General features: G+C 51.4%; 1 protein-coding gene across 3 annotated transcripts in view; it reads left to right on the forward strand.

Moving 5' to 3' along the window:
• Positions 1 to 22,287, forward strand: part of BMP3 (bone morphogenetic protein 3) — a 78,988-nt gene that overhangs the window by 44,503 nt on the left and 12,198 nt on the right. For 2 of the 3 annotated variants that reach the window (XM_086890959.1, XM_086890960.1), the window contains one exon: positions 402 to 567. In XM_086890959.1, the coding sequence (XP_086747085.1) occupies positions 498 to 567 (70 nt within the window). In that variant the 5' untranslated portion in view covers positions 402 to 497. Of the gene's footprint in view, positions 1 to 401; positions 568 to 21,295; positions 21,695 to 22,287 lie in introns of those variants that run through there. The other variant, XM_086890961.1, reaches the window with a different exon arrangement.

A 22,287-nucleotide genomic window follows, 5' to 3' on the forward strand; every position in this document is an offset into this window, starting at 1 on the left:
GGACAAGAAATAGATGCAAGACACCAGAAGGAAATAACTGGTGTGAGGCAGCCGTGACAGTGATTTCTGGTGCACTTCAGCTCAGGCCGCTGGGGCGTGAGGAGCACAGGGCAGTCCGGCAGTGCCGGTGACACAGCCTCTGCTGAGCTGCAGCCTGCAGCCGGGGCAAGTACTTGTGCACGTGTTTCCTGGGAAAAACCTCCTCCCTTCCCAGGGCAGCACAGTGCGGTTTCACTTGACTGCATCGCTCCCAGCTTTCCTGTGCCAGCCATCAGGGCTGGGGAAGGAAGGAGGGAGCGCCTCTGCCCAAGCTGCAGCTGTGACAGAAGGCCCTCTACCACTTCAGCACCCTTTGGTGATGCCACTGTTCATTTTTTCTCTCTTTTTTTTCCTGTCAATAGAACGTTTTGTTGAGGGAACAAAAGCCTTCAGCCTGTGAGTCCCACGAGCTGCACGTGTAAGTCATTAAGGATGTGGCTGTTGAGCATCTCCTTTGTATGACAGATCTGGAACCAAATGCGTGTGAGTCCCATGGAACGGGCTTGATTCGGTCGACCAGAATTATAGGTTAGCTCTAGTTTTCCCTTTTTAATTGGGGGCAGAGTTTTAATGTGGTCGTAGTACAAAGTCACGTGATGTATAATCAGATGGACTAACCGCTGACTTACACCTTATAAATCCACATGCATCCCTTCCAGATGCAAGGGCAGCAAGACACCTTTAGGATGTATTGGCGAGGCTATTTTCCAGTAGAAAATATGCACCTGGCCCTAAATCCCAGTGACATCAGCAAGCAGAGATGTGCTCGACAAACCCCTGTGTCTGTTTATAGGCAGGTCTGTCAACTTCGGGGCAAGCTTGTCTCCTTTTTGTCCCCTTCCAGCTACATGTGCTGCCAGATTCTTCTGGCTAGTTGTGGGCTGCTGGAGCTTCACATGCAGCCATCTGCACAGCGGCACCACCCTGTAATTACACGGGAAGGGATCTCCGACCTCAGTTCGCGCCGGTAGATTCGTCCGCAGGGCTTTCCACGTGTGGCACTTGCACCCACCTGGCCCAGAGCAGCAGCTGGGTGAAACAAATCCACCCTGGGCTGCTTTCACCATGTGAGGACATTTTTCCTGAAGTCATTAGAATCCTCTTTCCAAAAACCCCAAAGGTCCAACATACAAGGCTGTCGTGTGCCCTATGGTGAAGGTCATCCAAGGCTTCAACCTCCAGCAGGTTCAGTTAAGGAGTCAGACTGCCAGCTTCCAAAGTCAGTGATGTTTCCTTGGCTTTTGGGTTGTTTGTTTCATTTCCACATGAGCTTTTGGGCTGTTTGGTCAGTGCAGGCTGCTTTTTTCAGTCCGTGTTCTGTCTTCCCTTTTGGTTAATTGCTGGTACTGTAGTTAAGCCCTCTGTGAGGGGTTCTCGCTTCTGACCCTCTCCCAGTGCTTGATTGGACTGATGCGTGGATTTCTCTCCTGCCATGACAGAGGCAGAGGCATTTCAGCAGCACTCAAAGTAACTGAAGTCTATTTTATAGTTATAGGTTTTACAAAACTAAGAATCTTAGGAGCGGAAATGCTAAGAGAGGAAATTGTTTCCCCAGGTGCCTTCCTTAAGGCAGAGTTGAGTTGGAGAGCTCTGCCCAAGGGAAGTGGCAGGCAAAATATGCTGAATGCTCAGTGTGCTGTTGCTGTGTGTGTTAAATTTGGTATTTACTAATGAAAACCTGCAAACAGCTTCTGCAACTTGCCAAGAGGTGCTGGTGAAAGCTCTCTGCACTGAAGGGTTTGCAAACTTCCTTTCCAAGCCTACCCCTGCTCCACATCCGTGCAGAGCCACAAACTCGTGCTCCCTGGCCTATCCTCCTCCCTCAAATTGCAGAGCAGAACTGTAACTGGCCCAGTCTGCAGGAGTGAGAACTTCTCCCCGGTCTCTTCCAGCAGTGCCAGCATTGAGTACATGCAGGGCATACAGCTGAGGCCCTGAGGCTTCCAAGCAGATTTTACATATGTTTCAATAAACAGCATTTTTAAAAAGTAAAAGGAAAAAAGGGAAATCTGGGAACAACTTGTTTATTTCAGCAGTTGGAGGCATGATATTCATTGCAGTCAACTCTGTTCAAATATCCTTGACAAACAGCAGGAAAAGCGTGTTCTGTAAGCAGGTGGATTGTTTTAAGAAGGTCACTTCTTAAACAAAAAAAAATAAAAAAAAAAAAAGGGAAGAGACAGGCTGTGAGGATCGCAATCCCTTCTGGCGGGACAGGACCCGCTGGGGCTTGACCTGCCCTCCGGGGAGGGAAAACTCTGTGGCATCAACGAGGTGTGGCCTTAGACAAGTCTTACCTCCTGAGCAGGTCATGCACAGCTACACAGATCCATGTCAAATCCTATTTTTAATCAGCAGTTCCAAAGCAACAGCTCAACTGACTTCTGTGCCTAGTGACAGGAGAAATGAGGATGCTGTTACACGATCAAAAGCATCTAAACTTTCATATGGTAACTTGTGCTTTGCTTTGATTCCACTTCCTTCCCCGTCTTTCTCCTTTCAGCTCGTTTTGGGTTTCTTTCCCGCTTTTGTGGGAATTTGAGGACTCTGGTGGAGATCCGAGCTGCTTTTTATGTTTTATGAGTCTGTCTAGGGCCAGGGATTTTAGTTCTGTTTAGGATGACCTGAGTAAAGCTGGTTTTTAACTGTATCTATGAACCTTAAGCCATCAGTCAAGGCCTGCTGTGTCTGGCATGGATTTTTGCCGTGGTCCTTTAGGTCTCGTAACTCAAGCATGTGATCACATAGCAAGTGTTTGTGGAACTACTGGCAGCTGTCATCATACCTGCAGTTCAGCTCTCCTGGGCTTTGTCTCAGAGTGTGTTCTGCTGTTTGCTTGGATTCCTGCTTGCTTTCCTACTAGGGTCCATCAGAACTGACATCACTAAAGGAGTGCAAACTCTGCCTAATTATGCCTTGTTGTGACTAAATGTGGGTAAGACCTTGCTCTGCTACTTTTGGAGAAGGACATGGGTGTAGCTGCCAGCACCAGTCGGCCCCTCTGCACCTGCCAGGCACAGGCAGCTTTCCAGCTGCCCCAGAGGCCGGGAAGGAGTACGGGGAGGGAGGCTTTGGAAAAGCAAACACTTGTGTCGGCAGGATCGCTGCCTTGAAGCTGTTATTGTGGAAGCGCAGGCAACCCGGGGGGGTGACGTGCTTCTTTCAGTCCCGCTGTTCCAGAGGTCGGCTCCTAAAATGTGAACAGCTCCTTGCTGTGTCAGGATGTTTGTTGGCTCCCACGTAGCCAGGTAGCCTGGCCTCTGCTAGTGGGGTGGGCTGCGTGCGTCTCCTTGGTGAATTAGAGGACAGGCTTAGAGTCTCTCAAAAGCAATGACTTTGGCCACCGTGGCTGGAGAGTGGGAGCATCAGGCCCTGTGTTTTGCCTCGATGGCAGGAGCTGAGATTGCTGAAACATCGTGTTGGCCAAGGCGAACATCCTGGGGTGGGCACAGGATGTGTCTGTTGAGAGCAAAATAACGCTGAGGCTTGAGAGATTTGCTGGCTGAGATGGACTCTCCGTGTCTCGTGAGGCAGAGCCCTGCTCTGGGGAGGACGTGCTGCCATGCAGGACCAGGCTGGGGACCCTCTGCTCACCCAGCAGATCAAGCAGGGGGATCTGTTCCCCCCACGTAACTCCCCCCTGGCCCCCATTTCTGACTCATTTTTGAAATCAAGAACAAAAAAAGCAAACACTCCCTGCAAGTTCAGAGGTATGCAAATCAAGCCTTTACTGTTTTGACAGTAACTTTTTTCCACTGGAAAGCAAATGATCCAAACGGACTCGTGAGCAGCCAAGCCCTCAGAAGCGGGCAGAGGCCGCGTTCCTCCAGCGCCAGGTGAAACGGGAGCGCCGCACGCCTGCCCGCGGCTGCCTCCCTGCCACGCGTGTCCTGCGTGGGCCCCGGCTGCCGAGCCAAACAAGCAGCAGGGTTTCGGTGGCACGGCCCCTGGCAGCAGAGCCCTGCTGCACAGGTCCTGCTGCACAGGCTTTATTTTCCTTTCCCTGACGGGTTTTTGCAGAGCTGTTGCTGACGGCCTGGCCGGCCACCTGCAGCACCTGCACGCTGGGGTCTGTCCGTCCCGCAGGGGTCTGTTCCGGGCTGGGGCCCGGCCAGGCTCGAGTGGCCGCACGGGAGACAAGCGAGGCAGGGCTCGGGCCCCAAAGAGTTTCTCAGCCACTCGATAGAAAATGAATCGGATGTTTTCTTTCTATCAGAGGAAGAACAAGGCTGACCGGGATGGAAACACAGGAGCTCTCTGTGCGGGACTGGCGTTGTTGCTGGGGCAGGCTTGGCTATGGAAAATGGTGTGGTGGGATTTGAGCAGTCCCTAACCCCGACTTTAGGGATACCCTTATTATTCTATTTTCTCGTGCCTTAAAACTTTCAGATTGATAAATGGGGTGTTTTCTGGGAAAGGTATTTGAATGCCTGTCTGATGGGGACACTGCAAGACAGTGAGCTGAAAAATATCCCTTCCTTAAGCAATATTTAAAGACTTTTACAAGTTGATATTCTGGGGAAAACAGGCTGCATTTCTTCTCACATACTTTCCAGGCTAAAATCTTTTGCTGGTTTGTCTAAGGGTTTGTTTACCTGTCTAATAACTGCTCCGCTTGCATGTGTGTCAGCAGGATAAGCAGCCATGTGTGTTTTCAGTGAATCAAGTAGCAAAGTGAGGAATGGCCCCGCTCCTTTCTGAGTGGCCACTTCCTACAGCCCTGTGGGGCAGCAGCAAGTCTGTGGTTGTAAACCTGTGTGAACTGGCAACTGACCTTGCTCAGTCTGGGAGCTGCGTATGTTCAGCTACACTTGCAGTAACTTCTGCGCTCTGGCCCACATCCTGGAGCTCACAGGGAAAAGTTGATCCAAAAACCCCGTAGCTGCAATGGCCCCACACCCCCTAAATCCATCTTTCTGCCTCTTGGCTGGCTGCCGTGGAAAAGTGGTACTTGGGACTTGGTGGAGGCATTTGGAAGGAACACACAGGAAGCTGGTTTGTGTAGCAGGCAGAAAGGGCCATCCCAAGCAGCCAGAGTCCTCGGTTCTAGCCCTTGCCTCCCGTGGGACGTCAGTGGTTAAGGCAGTGGCAGCCGTGACACGCAGCAAGGCTCGGCGGTGCCGCGCTCTTGGCCGGCTCCGCGGCGCGGAATGCGGTCCAGGAGATCCTGTGCGTTTGGGCAAGCCAATGCTGGCTGAGATGGCAGCTCTGCAGGGTGTTCTGGGCTGTTACACCCTCGGCTGTCTCTCTTTGTGTGCTGAGTTTTGCTTCGGTTTTGTGTTTGAAGCCTTGTAGTTCCTCGGTGGCTGTAAAGAAAAGCTTGCTTCACAAAAAGGTCCCAGGGGGCATCTGCAGGTCTGTTCTTGATAGGCCCCTATTGCAAAGCAACTCCCCTCTCCCAGTCCTGTATTTAAATTCATGAGAAGGGGAGGAGTCCTCCACTGGTTCTTTTTATTCTTTTTCTTCTCCTTTCCTGTTTATTTCCTTTTCTGCTCCCCACAGTGTGTTCCTGATATGCAGACAAGTGCCTTCATTCTTCTGCTTCTTTCCTCCTTGTGTTTCTTCCCTGTGCTCACAAGATGGCCTGCAGCAGCTCCCCCTCACTGACCTGGAGAGCTCCTGACCCTCTGTCCCACTGCTCCCCATTAGCTGCACCCAAAGGCTGGGGCTGCCCTCTCGCTGCTGATGCCCACTTCTTGCCTGACTGAGGGAATTCTGCCTTCTGTCTGCGTCTCTGCTCTTAAAAGGCTTCTTCATTTTAATGCCCACGGAATTAATCTGAACTCCGTTTCGCAGCAAGTTGTTCTCAGCCAGAAGATTGTTTTCAAACTGAGGCAACACCCTGTTTACATAGATAGGCAAATTCACAGTCCACAGAGCTTCTTCCAGTCAGAGCAGCTGCCGAATGCTCCGTGCAAGGGCAGCCCGTGGTTCACACGTACAGCAAACAGTGCTGCTTCTAAAGGGCAACCCTTTTTTATAGTTGTTTTTCTTTTCTGTATTTTTCTTCCCCTGAAGAGTTGAAAGCTAGAACATCTGCTTCTTGGCCAGCCATTCTTTCCCACAAATGTTACTTCCCAAGTTCAAAAAGCTGCCTTGGGTTGTTGTGTGTGGACACGTCTCGGTGCCCGTGTTGCTGGAATCTGCCTGGGAGCACACCGGGGGGAGCTGGGAAGCCAGGCAGGCTCCGCTGGAGCCCCGTGTCTCAGTTTGCCCAAGGGACAGAGTGTTTGTTCCACACACCGCCTCCCCCACCCAGGCCAACCTGAGCAGAAGGTGAATGCTGAGCCGTGTGTCCGTGCTCGCTGCTGTTTTGGCTGTGGGGAGCGGCTCAGCCCTTCATTGCTGCACGTGCGGTACACGTGGTCAGAGCCCCTGGGTTACAGCTACGGGACGAGGTCCTGGCTGGTACCCACTGGTATTTCAGTTAGATGTAACCCGAGCTGCAGGTGGCAAAGGAGGCCAAACCACGGCACAGCAAAATTAAATTGCTCCTTGTTAAACATGTAGTTCCACTGGAAATGTTTTTTACACCTGTTCATTTCAGGCAACTGCACTTGTTCCCCTGGACCCCCACCTGAGACACTGTCCACATGAAAAGAACTTCTTCTGCAATCCAGTAATTGGCTCCTAAATATTGTTTGTCGCTGCTTTCCTGTCATCTACCCTTGGTGTGGTGTTCCAAGTCAGCTCCATCAGACAGCAAGGCCGGTTTCTTCGTGTTTGCCTCTGTTTTCTGTCCCCAGCTGCTCCTCACCTGAGCACTCGTGCACTGCGGTGGTCTCAAAGCAAGCGGGATCACTGCACTCTCCCGTTTGTTTGCCATCCGGCAGGTCCCAGCCCAGCAAAGTCTGTGGGCACACTTAAAATTCAAAGTTATCTAGTGTGTAGGACATGCCCAAAGCTGCACTGAGGAGGTACTGAAAGAAAAGTCTGTATTGAAATGCTTTCCATCCGAGTAGGAACAATCTGCTCTAGGAATGGAGGCAAGTGAGGGGTTTGTGTAGAGCTTGAAGTTTTACAAAGATAATTGACACCCATACCTTTCAGTCTCAAACTGGTCCCTGTGGGTCTTCCACCTCGAGGGGATGATCGCTGGCATTAATGCTCACTTGGCCGGCCCAGAGCAAAGGTCTGAGCTCTGGAGAGCTCGTCTGCAGCATCACTTTCTGAACAAATGGAGGCAGCCACCCGGCGTGTGGGAATCGGCACAGGTCTGAGGTCTCCCCTCCGAGGCTGCTCTGTAGGAACGTGTCGTACGTGGCATCGCCCAGCAGCAGAGGGACACCGCAGAGCGCTGTGCTGCGGTGCTGCCCGTGCCAGGAGAAGGACGGGGCACGGAGGAGCCCTGTGCTCGGCAGGTCTCTCCCTGATAGCACAGGGCTCGATGTTGAGGACCCCTGGGTGCAAAGCCACACCTTTAGTGGCATGTTCTGGTAGGGCTGTGTCCTGAAAGGCAGTAGAACTGTACAAATGATCCTTGTGGTTAAGGAGATCAGGAAATGCCTGGATGAATTGGTTATTCACAGTGGTTTGTTGGTTTTCTTTAATCTGGTTTCGGGTATGACAGGTTGATGTTGGGCTTTTCCAAGGATCCCTGGCATACACTGGTGTTTAGCACAGCTCCTTCGAAGTGCTTTGCTTTTGTCCTATAGGAAGCAGCAGCCGCAAATGGTTTTGGAATCATCAGAGCATTCATTGCATCCAGCAGTGTTTGTCTGCTGTAAAACCCTATCACTGGAGAGGGAAGTGAGGAAGATAGACAGGGGAAAGTAGGATCTGGTTCTGTTCCAAATGACAGTTTGCCAGTCTTGAGCTTTGTCTGCTGCCTCAGCCTCTTCCCCATGGAGAGATTTATGTTCATAGGAACTTACCACAAACAGTTGAATGAAAATATATGGTATTGACTCCAATGAAACGTCAAGAACTCTGCAGTCCTTGGTGAAACCTCATTTCTGCATGCCTCTAGCATCTGAGCAGGGAGCAGGGAAAGGAAGCTTTGTGTTGCGTGGTCATTGTCATAGCTCCCTTTCAACTCAATGCTACTCTTTTAATTTGTTTTGCTCATAATTACAGTAAGTATAAGTCACTTTATTCCAGTGGTAAATAGGTTCAGTCATTAGGCCTAGAAGCTCTGTGTACACTTGCCTTTCCAACCCCCTCACAAACAAACTTTTTCACCTTTTGCTGTATAAATTCCTGAGAACTCAGGGGTGGACATGAAGCACAATCTTTGCACTTGATAGCATTTGTTGTGTGAGAGACAAATCAGAAGACTAAAGAGAAGGCTTCTGGGACACGATTTCTCTCTTTGTGAATTTCCAGGTATCTTTCTTCTCTCGGTTACTTTTCTGTCAACAGGTCAAGTGCAGATGTGTACAAATCCTGTCAGGGCAAAAAGGTGCGACAATTAAAGTTTGAAACTGATTCCTAGCTGAGTAAGTGAATGTTTCTGGGTGATCAGAAATGAATCATAGGTGAGGGAAGAAGTGTTGTTGACAGATGAGAGGCATCAAACACCTGTAGTTTTGAGGAGCAGACCTCTGAAATGGGTCTCTAGCGTGTGGCACTGGTGGTACTTGGCTTGCTCTCGCATCGCTGCCAGGGGATGCGGCCACAGCAGGCACTCTGTGACCTTGCTCTGTGCTGGGGATGGTCTTGTTTTTCCTCTGGGCTCGTACCTGGCTCTGCAGAGCCATGAATTGGTTGTTCTGAACTGGGGGGTGCTGAGGATAGGGAAGGGACTTGTATTTCCAGAGGGTCAGAAGTGCTGCAGGAGATTCTTCTGGCTTGTCTCATCAACAGCATCGTGGGTACAAAACTGCAAAATGAGTAACACATGTTTTGATGGAATTAAACGTGAAATTGGGAAAGGAAACGTGTCTCAAGTATAACAAAGGCTTGCCAGATAAACCATTACGCTCTAGAAATGTGCTGCTGTTAAAATAAAAAATGTTTTTGAAAGAGTTCCATGCGGTATTGTTTCCATTTTCCCATGTTCAAAAAAGACATATCACTTGATTTCAGTTGAGTAAAAACAAACGCGTGTGCAGCTAGCAGATACTCTTATACCTCACCTGCCTAGTGACCTCTGCTTTCCGCCCTCAGGGCTTTCTCTGTGGGTTCCTGGATGCAACAAGCCTCCTGCCTGCTGGTTCTTTTTGCTTTTTGAGTGGGGTAGTGTGAGATGATGAATTTTCTTCCGCCAAGCTATCTCCCTTCAGCTGCCCTGCCCTAATCAGCGTTGATCCTGGGCACGGGTTTTGCTCTGCTGTTTGTTTGCTTGTATTTAAATTGTCAGATTTTTGCTCTGAAACTCATTGGCTGTTAGAACTGGAGCAGTACAGGGATTGTCTTGCAAGAGAAAGGGCTTGGGGGGGGAGCCTGCTGTGTTCTGTGGTGAGGACATGGAGCAGAGGTGTGCAGTAACCAGCTCCCAGCCCAACACCTCTCTGAAAAATGTTTGTTGTGAGTATTAGGGTGAGTCAGTTTAGCTCTGGCTGCATTTGGAGGGGCATTCCAAATTAAATTGCGTTCTCACTCTTCCTGCCTTCGTGGGGTGGTCACTGCAGGGACAGCAGCATTGCAGATGGGCAAGCAAACCACCCTTGCTTAAAAATAGGTGTCCAAGGGCATTAGACTGTTCCAGTACTGCCTACGTGGGAGATACAACCTGGGACTTGTGGGAAAAGCCTTTCCAAGTGCATCCTTATAGGAGTCTCCTTTTCCCACGGGTTAGAAAGGAAGAACCATCAACATCTATGTGCAGCATCATGCCCAGTCAGGTTCCTGGTGACCAGGTGGAAGGTATGGAGAAGTTAGCGTGCTTTCTTCATTTTTCTGAGAGCAGTTTCTGTAAACGGAATCGCTGCCGAGCCTCTTCTGTCAAACCCTCGTGTGTGTTATGGAGCCCAACAGCAGGACAGAGGGTTGGAGGGGCCAGGGTGGCTGGTGCCCTCACTGTCTGTGTGGTTTGTTCAGGGGTCAGTCAGCAGAGAGAGACACAGAAATTTCTCAACACAATTGAAATGGGAAGCAAAAATCTGGATTTTGTGCTTTTAAATCTCAGGGGTAATTAGACAATTGCTGATAATGACTGAAATAAGAATAGGCGTGAACATAGCATTGTGTCTGCTTTTCATAAATAGTCCTTGTTACATATTAGGATTTCATTAGTTACTCATAAAGAAGCCTTTTAAAACTTCTGTTGTCACATCCATCAAAGGGGAAATGTCCCCTTTGTGTTCAGCAGGTATGCTTAGTCCTGGTTGCTCTGAGTGGAAGAAGTCTCATTTCATGTGTGCTTCAACCACTTTTACCATTCCCTGGGTTTAAACTAGGGCACACTGCAAACTCGAGGGACAGGTCAGCACTTCATCCCTTCTAGAGGAAGAATGTTCCTTCAGGTGATGTTTCATTTAACTTCTTTCCTAAAAAAAGAAACACGGAGGAAGGTCGGGGTAGAGCGTCTCCCGTATCTGGGGTTTTAGAAGCGGAATGTAGCACCTGCAAAATTGCATTTGAGCCTTCCCACTGAACATAAAGGGACGTTCAGTCTACGTGCCAGGACAGCTTGTTTGCTTTATTTATGTGTCTTATGTGTACATATGTAGTTCCTGAGGTTCCTGTAATACTGAGAAAGCTTTTGGACAGATGGAGGAACGGCTATGAAGAAGCCCAGGAAGAAAGGCTTGGCTAGTACTGTACTGGTTGAAAGATTGATGTTGGCAGAGAACTTACCGTGTCCCCTGGAAACCTTTTTACTGAGTGGGTAAAAACATCCTGTTTCTTGGATCGAGTCTCAGATGTCGAGCTTACCTGCTGAACCTGGGATCTGCAGTTGCATGCCAGGTTAAATACAGCTGGAGGATTAGACAAGTTGTAATTGCATGGGCTGACATCAAAACTGTCTTCAGCCATTCTTTAGTAATCTAAAAAGCATTTGCTTACAGGTGATTGTACAGTGTTGTTCTTTGCCTCTGTGTTCTAACCAGCTCCTTCAAAACATGTCCAGAACACTGTTAGCTAATGGGATAATTGACTGCTTGTGTAACTTTGTGTCTTCAGCCCTGAGTCCCTTATCCAGCTCCAAATCGAGGTCTTGCCCTTGCGCTTTTCTTCCCTGTCTACTTATGCCTTTAGGCAGATATAGAAAAGCCTGGCTAGAGATGGCTTGTCTGCTTCTGGGCCTGAAAGGCTGAGTATTTCCATCAGGATGGGTTGTTCCTAAGAGCTCCCATAGCAGGTTGAGTTGTTCCACAGTTCTGCCTCCCTAAAGAATGAGTGTCTGGGAAATGGCCTTGCTCTGAGAGCTGTGAAGCCCTTCCTCGTGGCCGTGCTTACGCTGAGTCCCTTGGGAGACTGTAAATCTTGGGTTTTCCAGGAGAGGTTTGCATGGTGTGCAGAGATATCAAATTATCTTTTCAATGTGCAGAGACACACTTGGCTGAAACGCATTTTTCCCTTAGCTGTCTGAGGCTGTCAGAAGATATGAAACTCAGTCTGAAGTTGAAGTCTTTGAATCAGATCCTTGCTCACAATACAAAGTAAAAATACTGAATGAAGTTTATGTGATGTTCATACTTCAAATCCAGAGGGTAATATCAGAGGCTCTTCTATTTGATCTGCGTGGTTCCTCTGAGTATTTTTGCCATTTTACTGCATCTCCCTATTGAGGGAGTATTATTTATATGAGATAATCCTCATTTGGTTCCAGTTTATTAAATGAAAGGAATGTGTTAGGCAGTCAGTTCTTAAGAGGCCTGGAATCTGGACTGTAATTGAATCCATTCCCTCTCAGCTAATTTATGTAATCTGATGAGAAACAAGTGTAGTACAATTTGTTCAAAGCAAATGGAGAATGCTCACTTGATTGAACCATACCAAAAAAAGGTCTCAGAATGAAGCAGCGCAGCAAAAGGTGAAGTTGGGGTTCCCCTGTCTGATCGGCCGTCCTTGGGGCGTCTCTCCTTAAGGAGGAGGATGGAGGGAGTGTCCTGCAGTGGAATCGTACTCTTGGTTTCGTGTCAGCTGCCCGGTTTATTGGTTTTCCGTGGCTGTGTGCTAAGGTATGCTGCTTGTGAAGCTGCGAGCTGGGTAGGATCGTGTCCTCACGCTTAGCTCGTGACTGCAGCCTTTTCATTTATTCTTACGTGTGCATGTTGTTTTTGAAACCAGAGCCAGCTGTTCTGCTGCAGCACCTGGCTCCTGGATGCTCCCCTGGACTAATGATGTGAGGTCCCTCCTTTATCTCATCAGCAGTGAGACTCATTTACCTGGGGCTGAGCAGGGCTGTGCCCGCTCCGGGATTGGAGCGCATCGCGGGCGCTCGGGAGCGGCGTGCTGGGCATTGCCACCGCAGGAACCATCCCGTCTGCTCTGCCCTTCTCCTCTCACATGGCTGCTGCCGGCTGCTCACCGCCAGTGGGCGAGCACTTGGCAGGCACTGGCTGACTGGGACTGCAATTCCCTCCTGTTGTGTTCTCGGGTATATTCAGAGATACAACCTGGTAATCTGTAAGGACCTGTAAGCCAAGCCGTGGCCAGCAACCCATTCCTAAGCGTGGGGCAGAAGGGAAACTCTCCCTTCCCCGCTCTACCCTGCAGATTTAAGAGCTCTTGACAGAGGAGATGAGCTGTAGCCCCGTACACCCAGGCCACAGAGGAGAGGGAAGGAGCTGTGGGCAGTGGGAGCAAAACCGAGCTCCAGCTGTGCTCCAGCTGTGCCCGTGGAGCACAAAGGCAGCAGTGACCCCATGCAGGGGAGAGGGAAGGGCGGTAACCCTGGTGTCCAGCCCTAAGAAGCCTCTGGAAGGAGGAGGATGCTCGGTGGGTGCCCGTCAGTCAGCTGGTGGCAGCAGGTAGAGGTCGGAGCGGGTGACGTGTGACAGACAGCGGGTGACGTGTGACAGCTGCTGCTGTGATCTGCCGGCTTCCAGGGCACAGGGGCTGCGGGTGCTTTAGGTGACACAAGACTGTTGACTACGGAGCTTTCTCTTTTGGAGTCAGCAGAGATAACAGGAGTTTGTGCTTCTGCTGGAAGGTCCACAGCTGCCCTTTCCTGCAGTGGCCCTGGTGCTGTGCTTGCTGCAGTCGGCTCTGGCAGGGAACCCCCCGTGGTACCTCGCTCGTGGCTTCGTCCGTGGGTCTCCCACACCAGCTCGGTGTGCCGCTGTCCAGCTGTCCTGGCTGCTTTGAGGGAAGGCAGGAGTGTTGAATGTCTGCAAGTCCTTGCCTCAGTCCTGCTCATCAGATGCCATGGGTATAGACTGTGACTTCCAGTCCAAACTTCACTTCTGGAAAAGGTCAGAACATCCCGAGTTTCCCAACTGGGAACTCTCCAGTCCAGGACAGGATTACCCAGACTCAAGCCCCTAATTTGCAGGGTTTATCATATTGCTAATAATATTGCAGTGTGAAAGAATTGGGGGTTGATTAAAAAAAAATGAGTCTTTCAACATCCCAGTTTCTTATGGACTTTAAAGTGACTGATAACTTGCATGAGATCTCGTAGACAAGAGCCACAACCGTGTGAGGAGGGCAGCGCTTTGTTTTATAGTTCATAAAAAGCAGAAGTGGTTTTTTCCTCATTTGGCATCATACCTAACGTTTATTAAACCACTTGGTCCTTTGGTTGCACCTGAGTTCTGGATTGGCTGACCAAGACCAAGTTGCTGTTGAGAGCTGGTGGAAATGGGTGAAACCAGGGAAGAAACCGGGGAAGAAACTGATGAGCACGAAGCCAGGGAAAGCTGCTGTTGCTCCCAGCCTGTGGCTGGAGCCATACAGGGAAAAATATCTCCTCAACATTTATCTGTGACTCTGACTTTTCCTTGCATAATGGTGGTCCCTGTGTATGAGACTTGATGTCTGCACTCACAGATGGCGTGCCCTGACTTTTGAAGATTTTCAGTGCCTGCACTGCAGCTCCTGTCGGTGTTTATGGCTCTGTCAGTCATCCCTTGGTCTCCTGATCATGTGTGCCGCTGTCTCTCGTTCAGCATCCAGAATTTTTGTCACAGTCTTCACATCTTTTTGGAGGTAAAACCAGGCCACTGTGCTGATGTGAGGAGTTGCCATGCAGGAGTCCAGGGGATAATCCCTAGGAACGCAAAGCAAAAACACAGACGCTGGATAGATGCATAGGTAAGAAGTAGAGAGTACATTCGCTCTTGATGTTCACATGTGTGAGAAGTAAAATCCATTGCTGCCAACTCTGTAAATGTTTAATTTGGAGATGCATGGTTCCGCATCTGGTTTGTCTTTAAATACAGCAAATATTACTTTTCACTTTTAATTTCTCTCTTTTTTACAAGCTCAACCTCATAAGAAAGATCAAATCTCTTCTGAGGAAAGATGGGGTTTTTACAGCTTTGGAGAAACTAACCCTGTATATTTGCAGCAGGGAAATGGAAACTACAAATTAGTAGAATCTTAGGGGAGAAAGAGTTGTGACTTAAGGAAAGTGCTATCCTGCCCTCCCTGTGCTGTCTCTAGAGAGAGCAGAAGGGAAGGAACAAAACATCTTGGAGAACAGAAATTGGCCAAGTGCTTGTCTGGAATGTGATTGGGGTTGAAGCTTCTGTGTGCAGTTGGGGAATCAGGAGTGATTCACTGCTCCTTACACGTGAAGACAGCATCATGATGCGCAGACAGATGCAGAAGGCGGTGGGACCTAAACACGGTAGCTCCTTCTGCTCTTGCTGATCTCCTGAAAACGAAGGCAGCGTGTTTGCAGTACTGCCTCGTGTGTTTGCTCCTTCCAGGGGAGCCCCACAGGCCATGGGGTCACATCCTGGCATTAGCTGTGCTGTATATTTAAAATTTATAATTTAAATATAGAATGTGGGGGGAGAGGGGCCGTGGCAGCGTGGAGCCCAGCGCCGCACACTCGGGCACGTCCGCTCCGGCTCCGCGCGCGCAGCTCTGGCTTGCGTGGTGGGGGCCACTGCGGGCATTGCCTGTTAATCCTGGGCACAAATGGGGTATTTTTAGTGAGGCTGCAGCATCCTGTAGCTCTGCATGTACAGTGGGGACAGTCTGTGCTGGGGTTTTGCTGCCTGGGCATCAGCCAGAGCCCCGTGTGCTGCTGCCAGGGCCGCTCCTGTGACTGCTGCCACACACAGGTGTCCAAGGAACCGCTCTCCCTGCCAGCTCCACCAGGAAACGGCTGTGGCTGAAGGTGGGATGTCCAGGCTTTTTAGTGGATGGTTGAATGGCAAAACTAGTCCTTCCTTCAGCTGCCAGCTGTATCCTAGCCAAAGTGACTGCTAACTTCTCCTCGTGCACGTGGTGCCGGCTGCTGCAGGTACAGGTGATGTCGTGGCAGACAAGGTGAGGGTTTCTCTGGGGAGGAGGCACCTCCTGCTGTAAGCAGAGCTGGTGCCTAAGGCTTGGCCTCGGTGAGAGAGAGCCCGTGCCTGCACCCAGGAGGCCACAGGCTGTTTCTTGGTGATTAACCTGCAGGAACCAGAACTGATAGGGAGGGGGAGAGATCTGCTTTAACTTTGTGAAAAGAGTCTTCCAAAACTCTTGTTTGGAAAAGAGATGGCATCTTTAAAATTCTAAGGAGAGGGAGGAGCAGGAAGAGGCAGAGAACAGCCCTTGATGTGCTCAGGGTGGGTCTGAGATTACTGGCTTTTGTGGCTGCATTTTCCAAGCTCTGCTGTCTAAGCTATGTCAGTAATTAAAGATCCAGTGAAGAATGGATATGCAACTGCATTTCCCACATCCTTGGTGAGGTCTGAGCAATCAAGGTCTTGGAATAAACATTTGGTTGAAAAATGCCTCAGTACCCTGGGCTGAATCCACTCATCTCCTGTGCTGCAGCAGAGATCTGCAAGTAATTTGATCACATACAGTATTTCAGCAAAAGGTTCTTGATAAAAGCAGAGTACACAGACTGTGATGCTTCTCCAGGTCGCCTTGGCACAGTACCTGAAAGCCTTGATTCGGACTGATCATTGCTGACTCGGGCAATGAACGTCACTGGGGACAAAATGTGAGCTTTGGTATGTGCGGTGAAGGAATGGTAGTCAGGAGTAACTCACAGGATCGCTGGCTGCTCAGGAAAGCCTTCTGCTTCCTTGCCCCACCCGTGCCTGCATGCGAGCCGCCCTCCTGGTGTCCCTTCTGATGTCCCTTCAAGGACCCCTGAGCGTTACCACAAAATGGAAGCTCCCAAGTGACCTGCTGTAGTCCTCTGCCAATACCAACTGGAGGAAGCTCTGGCCTCTGCCCTAAGTGGAAATCTGTCCCCAAACCCTTCTGTGGTCTGGCTTGCATTCTAAGGGAAAGGTTGGTTTTCTCAGGCAAACAGGACAGAGCATAAAATGTAACTTATTGGCTTTACACCCCATTTCCCTGAAACGGCTCTGGGTGCTGTTCCTGAGATCTCGTCACTGTTCGGCCCTGATCAGACTCATAAGACTCATGAAGTGGACATGCAAAACACATGGTAATCAAGAGAGAAGTGTTCCAGGGACTGATAACCACATGAAAGCTTCCTGTGGATATTCTTAGGCCCTGTGGCTTTTGAGCAGAAGCAAATGCAATCTGTCCAGCCCAAAACTACTTCTTGCTGTACACATAAGGTGCCTGGAAGTGTCCAAGTGTTTTTCTGAAAGGAAATCCTCCTCTGGTTGCCGATTGTGACGTTTGCCGCAGGTATGGGGTTTGCACGCTGCTGTAAGGGAACTGATTTTGGGCATTGATGGGCAAATGGATCCCTGGAAATGCAGATTTTGTACCGGTGGGGAGAGTTGTAGATGTTTTTCCAGCACATCTGAACTGTGTGCATCAGTTAAGGTCTGCAGGTTATATTAGCATGTCTATGTTTTCAATTGTTTTCTATTTCTTCAGCACCCCACCGAAATCATAATTTTGTTCTTTTCATGCAGTGTCTGGGTCTTTGGTCTTGAGACAACACTGTGATCTGTTGTTGTGGCGGTTGTTTTGGATGATAGAGTGAAGCTGGGAAGTAGCAGGAGCTTGGTACTGAGGAGCTTTGTTCTGCTGAGCCACCAGCACATTCACGGCAGAGTTGTCACCGATATTTAGTACCAAGTGTTTGGTCATTAGATGTTCTCCTTTTGGCCATCTGTGAAAGGGGCAGCTGGGGAAACTGTACCCTTAACTCCGTTTCCCCACACCCAGAAATCAGGTTACAGATGACTAAAACCTTCGGGCAGTTCTCTGCGAGGCAGGCAGGGACAAGCAGTGCAGGCCAAGCCGCAGTTCCCACCGCAAAGAAAACAAAAACACAGGTGCTGAACGGGCTGCGGCCACGCAGATGAGCTGTGTGTGCAGAACATGGCTTTTTGCACGGAAGGGGAACATGGTTCTTCTTGTTTGGCTGTTGTCCGCTCGAGGCGTGTTTTCCTTCGGCTTGCCTCCAGGCAGTTCTTACAGGTCCTGCAGCAGAAGCTCTCTGCGGTGAGAGAAACATGTGATCCCAGGGCCCGAGAGAAGAAACTCCGCTGGAAGGCCCCTCCAGGGGGAAGGCTGCTGCTGGCCACCTGAGCAAACAGCCAGCCCAGCTGGCGAGCCTGGAGAAGCCGGCACAGGGGACACGGGGAATGGCTGTGTGCACAAGGGGGTTTGCTCTGAGCTTCCCACCTCGGCCTGCCTCGTGAAAGGCCGTGCTCGGTGTGCGTCTCCGGGGCCTCGAGCAGGAACATTCCGAGGAGCACGTGCCTCCTTGTTTCTAGTAATGGGGGTGAGGTCCACGGAGTGTGGTTCCAAGCACCGCCGGATTGGGTAGCGTGGTTCCAAGCACCGCCAGATGACGTGCTGCTCGCTGTTCTCATTGGTACCCGGTGTACCCGGAGCGAGTGTGTGTCAGGGATGCAAGGAAGCGATACAGACCGGGGTACGGCGGTCCTGCAGAGCTCAGTGTCCCCAGGGAGAAGGGACAAGGTCCCTGGATGCGGGACAGCAGACCTTAACCGTGGCTTGGGGGGTCTGGTGAGAGTGGGGGTGACCTTGTGGGGTTGGAAGCGCACCAGTGGGGCAGGGCTGGTGTCGCTGACCCAAAGCGTCGGTGTCGGGAGCCCTGCACACAGAAGCCCATCTGAGACAGCCAGACAGATGTGCAGAGGGCTGGTGCGAGGCAGAGCTGCAGTGGGGAATTCTGCAGATGACGTCCAGGAGAGCTGGATGCCGGAGCCACGGCAGCGGAGGGTGATGTGCTAAGTGAACCCTGCGACAGCTGAGAGCCAGGCAAATAGCAGCACGAGTGTGGGGTTAGCCTTCACATGCTGAACAGATTTTGCTAATATCACTTTGTTATGCAAATACGTAATTATTTAATTTCCTCCAGAAGGAGTATTTGCGGTTTCCTGTTCCCTGGGACTTCCGAGTGCTTGTGCGAAGGGAACAAATAACTGCAAAGTTACCGGGTCGTGCACTGGGTGGCGAGCTCTGAAAAAGTGAAAACCCTGAAGTTTTGGTGGAGGCTTTAAATAGCTCTTTTGGATGGGCTGCTGGAGGGTGGTGAGGCTGGCCCTGACAATGGCACAGGACTTGCTCACCCTTTAAATAAACTTGATTTGGATTGGAGCCTGCTGTCTGCCCGGGGCGAAGGAATTAAAAGGCCAGGTTGCTGCACAGGCTGGATGGAGACTGTGGTGATCAGGATGGAGCTACTCAGGCCCAGTAGGACCTGGAGCTGTGCTGGCTGTAGCTGGAGGGCAGGATGTGTTTGGATAACTGGTTTGCAGCACTTGTGTGGAAAAAGCAGAAAAGGAATAGCAGAGAAGCACAGAAGCGCTGTCCCCTCAGAGGTCGGGTGTGAGAACTTGTCTGCTGTGGAGAGGAGCTCCTGTCACTTGTGGTGCTCTCACAAGATCCTGGCAATTCAAAATCTCACGGGATGGGGGGTATTTTTAAACTGTGCCATAAAGCAAGGGGTTTTTGAAAGTCTACCTGTGCCTGCGTCCCGTACTCGGAGAACTGCAGCAGCGGTGTGAAAAGGAGGATTTGGAGAGGGCTCCTCATGCCCCGAGAAGTCACTTTTTCCTTACTGTTTCACACCCCATGTCCTCTTTCTCTCTTCTTGCTGGCTGTAACAGGACTGTACAGGACTAGCTTTCTATTTTAGACACTTAGCTGCAATCAGGTGCTGGGATGAGGCTCCGGGAACCACATTTGGATTTAATGTCGCATAAACAGGGCTTTCTGCTAACGCTTATAAGATTTAAAACAAAAGCTCAGCCACAGGGTACCTGAGCTTCCATACTGAACTAAAAGTAGTTCTTGTCTAATCCCCCTTTGCTTGAGAATGGTGTTACAGATACACAGTGTCTCTGAGGGTTTGTTATATTTGTTTGAACTCGGGTAAATCTGGATTTACAGTGGTCTGATCTCAAGAGTCAAGGGAGCTGCTCAGAGGATGTGTTGGAGATTTGCAAAAGATGACATCTTTCAGCAAATCGCTTGGTGCTGTGGGTACGGGACAGGATTCAGTTGTGCCAGTTTTTATTTAAAGACTTGTGGTGTGTTGTTGCTTAGGATTGTTTTTTTTTATGTTGCTTCTTTCAACAATAGGAAAAAACACGACTGAAACTGAAATGGTTATTTCCAGTCGCATAAAGATTCTTGTTTGGGATTGACAGTTTTGCCATGGATATGAGCCAGGGACTACTGCTTGTGATGAGTTTTTTACCCAACAGTTTAAATAATTTTGGGGTTTTTTCTGCGTGCATCTGCGTTGGTTTTATTACTCGTGTCCAAAAGAAGCAATCATAGGGTAATGTTTTAATTATGAACTAATTATGTTTACTTATATTTTCAGCTTTTATATTGCACTAATGTGCATTTCTTACCTAGAGGAAAGTAGAGGTAATGGTACTTGGTGCACTGATAGTGACATGGTGGGCGTTTCCACATGTACGGATAGTGTTTGGAGATGCACACGGCAGCTTCGGTGCCTCAGCCCTGTTTGGAGAGGAGTCACTGCCTTGGGTTGTGTCTGAGCCTTCACGTGTAGGAGCACATAAAAATTATTGCTGTTGGGAATCTGCACTTTCCTCCCTGCCTGCCTGCTGGTGGGCACTCGCCTCTCTGCCTAACAGGATTGCTACCGATCCTAATTTCAGTGTCATTTGAGAGGCAATACATAAAGTGTCCTAGTGTTCTATTTAGGGCTGGATAATGATAGGCTCGCTGCAGCCCGTGGAAAATCCGAGCGCCCTGTGCTCAAAATGCTGCGTGCTAAGCTCGTGTGTGTGCTGTACGCCAATCTTGTCTCCCTTCCTCAGCTCAGAAACCCAGCTGGTTTTGGGAACCAGCACGCTTAGAAACGGTGACACTGCAGCGAGGCTCCTCTTCCGCCTGCCGTGTGTTCCCTGCCCGATGTGCAGATGAGGCACCCTCTCGTTGCAAAGCAGATTTTGTACGGGGCAGTGTCGTGTGTGCTGGGCTGCTGTGTGAGGCTGTGGCGCTGCCAAGGGCGGGGGAGACATTGCTGCTGTCCTTTTGGTGCTGAAAGACAGCAGATGCGGGAGGCACGTGGAATTGTCTCAGCCGAGCAGGGAACACCTTTCCGTGCCCCGCTGTAAGCGGAGGAGACCTCCCGTGCAGGATTTCTCTGGGCGCACGTCCCTTCCCACGGGCTCCCGGCTGCCGAGGGCACCTCCGCCTGTCCCGGCCGGGCTGGAGGAAGCCGAGGGTCGCTGAGCGTGGCTGGTGCTCAGGAGGGGCAGGCAGAACCCCAGCACAACCCGGTGAGCATCGCTTCCACCTGCCCGCGGTGGACTGTGCTCCGCTCACAGCCGAGCCTTGAGATGTTCCGGGGAAGAAGGGTGAGTGCGCTGCGACTCGTGGTCATTTTTTTTTTTATTTATTTTTTATTTTTTATATTTTTTTAGTGCGATCACATTATTGTACGGCTTTTGGGAGGGGCTGGGTGGAGGCGGGCAGGGGACCGTCCTCCGCCTCGATCGCCGTCCGCCCAGGGGGATGGAGTTGGCAGAGCATCGCCTCCCTCCGTCCCGTGGCTGCGCTCCCCTGGGGTGGCGGCTCCCCGCGCTTGGCCCCCGCCGGAGCGAGGGCGGGCGGGGCGATCTCCGCTTCCCCCGGTGTGCGCTCGGCTCTGCCCCGCCAGCAACCTGCACGGCCGGGAATAAAACCCCTCGCTTCCCGCCGCCAAGGGAGAGGGCGGTCCGGAGCGTGGAGCTTTCCTCCGCCCCGCTGTTTTTCGGGTTTTTCGGGGTTTTTTTTCCCCTTTTCCCCTTTTCCCTTCTCCAGAGAGAGGACGCTCCGTGCGCGCTTTCCGCGCAGCCCCGGGCTCGGCTGGCCCGAGCGCGCCCGGCCGCGCCGAGGGCCGGGATGGCGGCGTCGGCCCGCTGGGTGTTGTGCCTGTGCCTGGGATGGGGCTGCCTGTGCCTGGCTCTGGGGGACGCGCTGCGGCCGCGCCGGCTCGGGCTGCGGCGCCGGGCTGCGGCGGGGGCCGTGCGGGGCGGCCGCGCCCGGCCGGCTGCGGGCGACGACGGCCCGGGACAGCGGCGGCCCGGGCGGCCGGCGGCGGCGGACAGAGTGGCGGAGCACATGCTGAGGCTCTACGAGCAGTACCGCGGCAGCCGGGAGCCGCCGACACCGGCCGGGCCCTGGCTCCGCCGGGGCAACACGGTGCGAGGCTTCCGCCCGCTGCCGGCAGGTGAGTGCGGAGCGGGGACCGCGTCGGGCAGGGCTCGGACACCGGGCAGCCCCGAGCAGCGGCGTCAGAGCAGCGCCGGGGCAGTGCCCGCGGAGGGCGAGCTCGGTGCAGGGAAGAAATGAGAGAATTAGAGAAGTGTCGCTTCCTGCAGGGACTGTCGTGTTTTACGTTATGCTCCGTACTTTAGTAATTGCCTTGGCGCTTCTGCTCTGCTTCAAGCATCGCTGTCATCACGATGGCTGAGTGCAGCGTGAGGGATCTTCTCCCAAGTCCCCCGTTAGTGGTGAGCACGTGTAGCTTCTGTTGGAACCTAGGGCTGCTGTGTGCGTGACGGAGCCGTGACACGGTCCGGGGAGCCGTGACACGGTCCGGGGAGCCGTGACACGGTCCGGGGAGCCGTGACACGGTTTGGGGAGCCGTGACACGGTCCGGGGAGCCGTGACACGGTTTGGGGAGCCGTGACATGGTTTGGGGAGCCTTCAGGCTGTCTGCAGCATTCTCAGACTGACAAGTGGTGATAGCACTGACAATGGGAGGCAGTGGCAGATGAGTTCAGTTGAAGCACGACTTGAGTGTCATAAATAGTTCACCTT

This window comes from Cyanistes caeruleus, chromosome 5 (assembly GCF_971803275.1).
Source record: "Cyanistes caeruleus chromosome 5, bCyaCae1.hap1.1, whole genome shotgun sequence".
NCBI lineage: Eukaryota > Metazoa > Chordata > Aves > Passeriformes > Paridae > Cyanistes > Cyanistes caeruleus.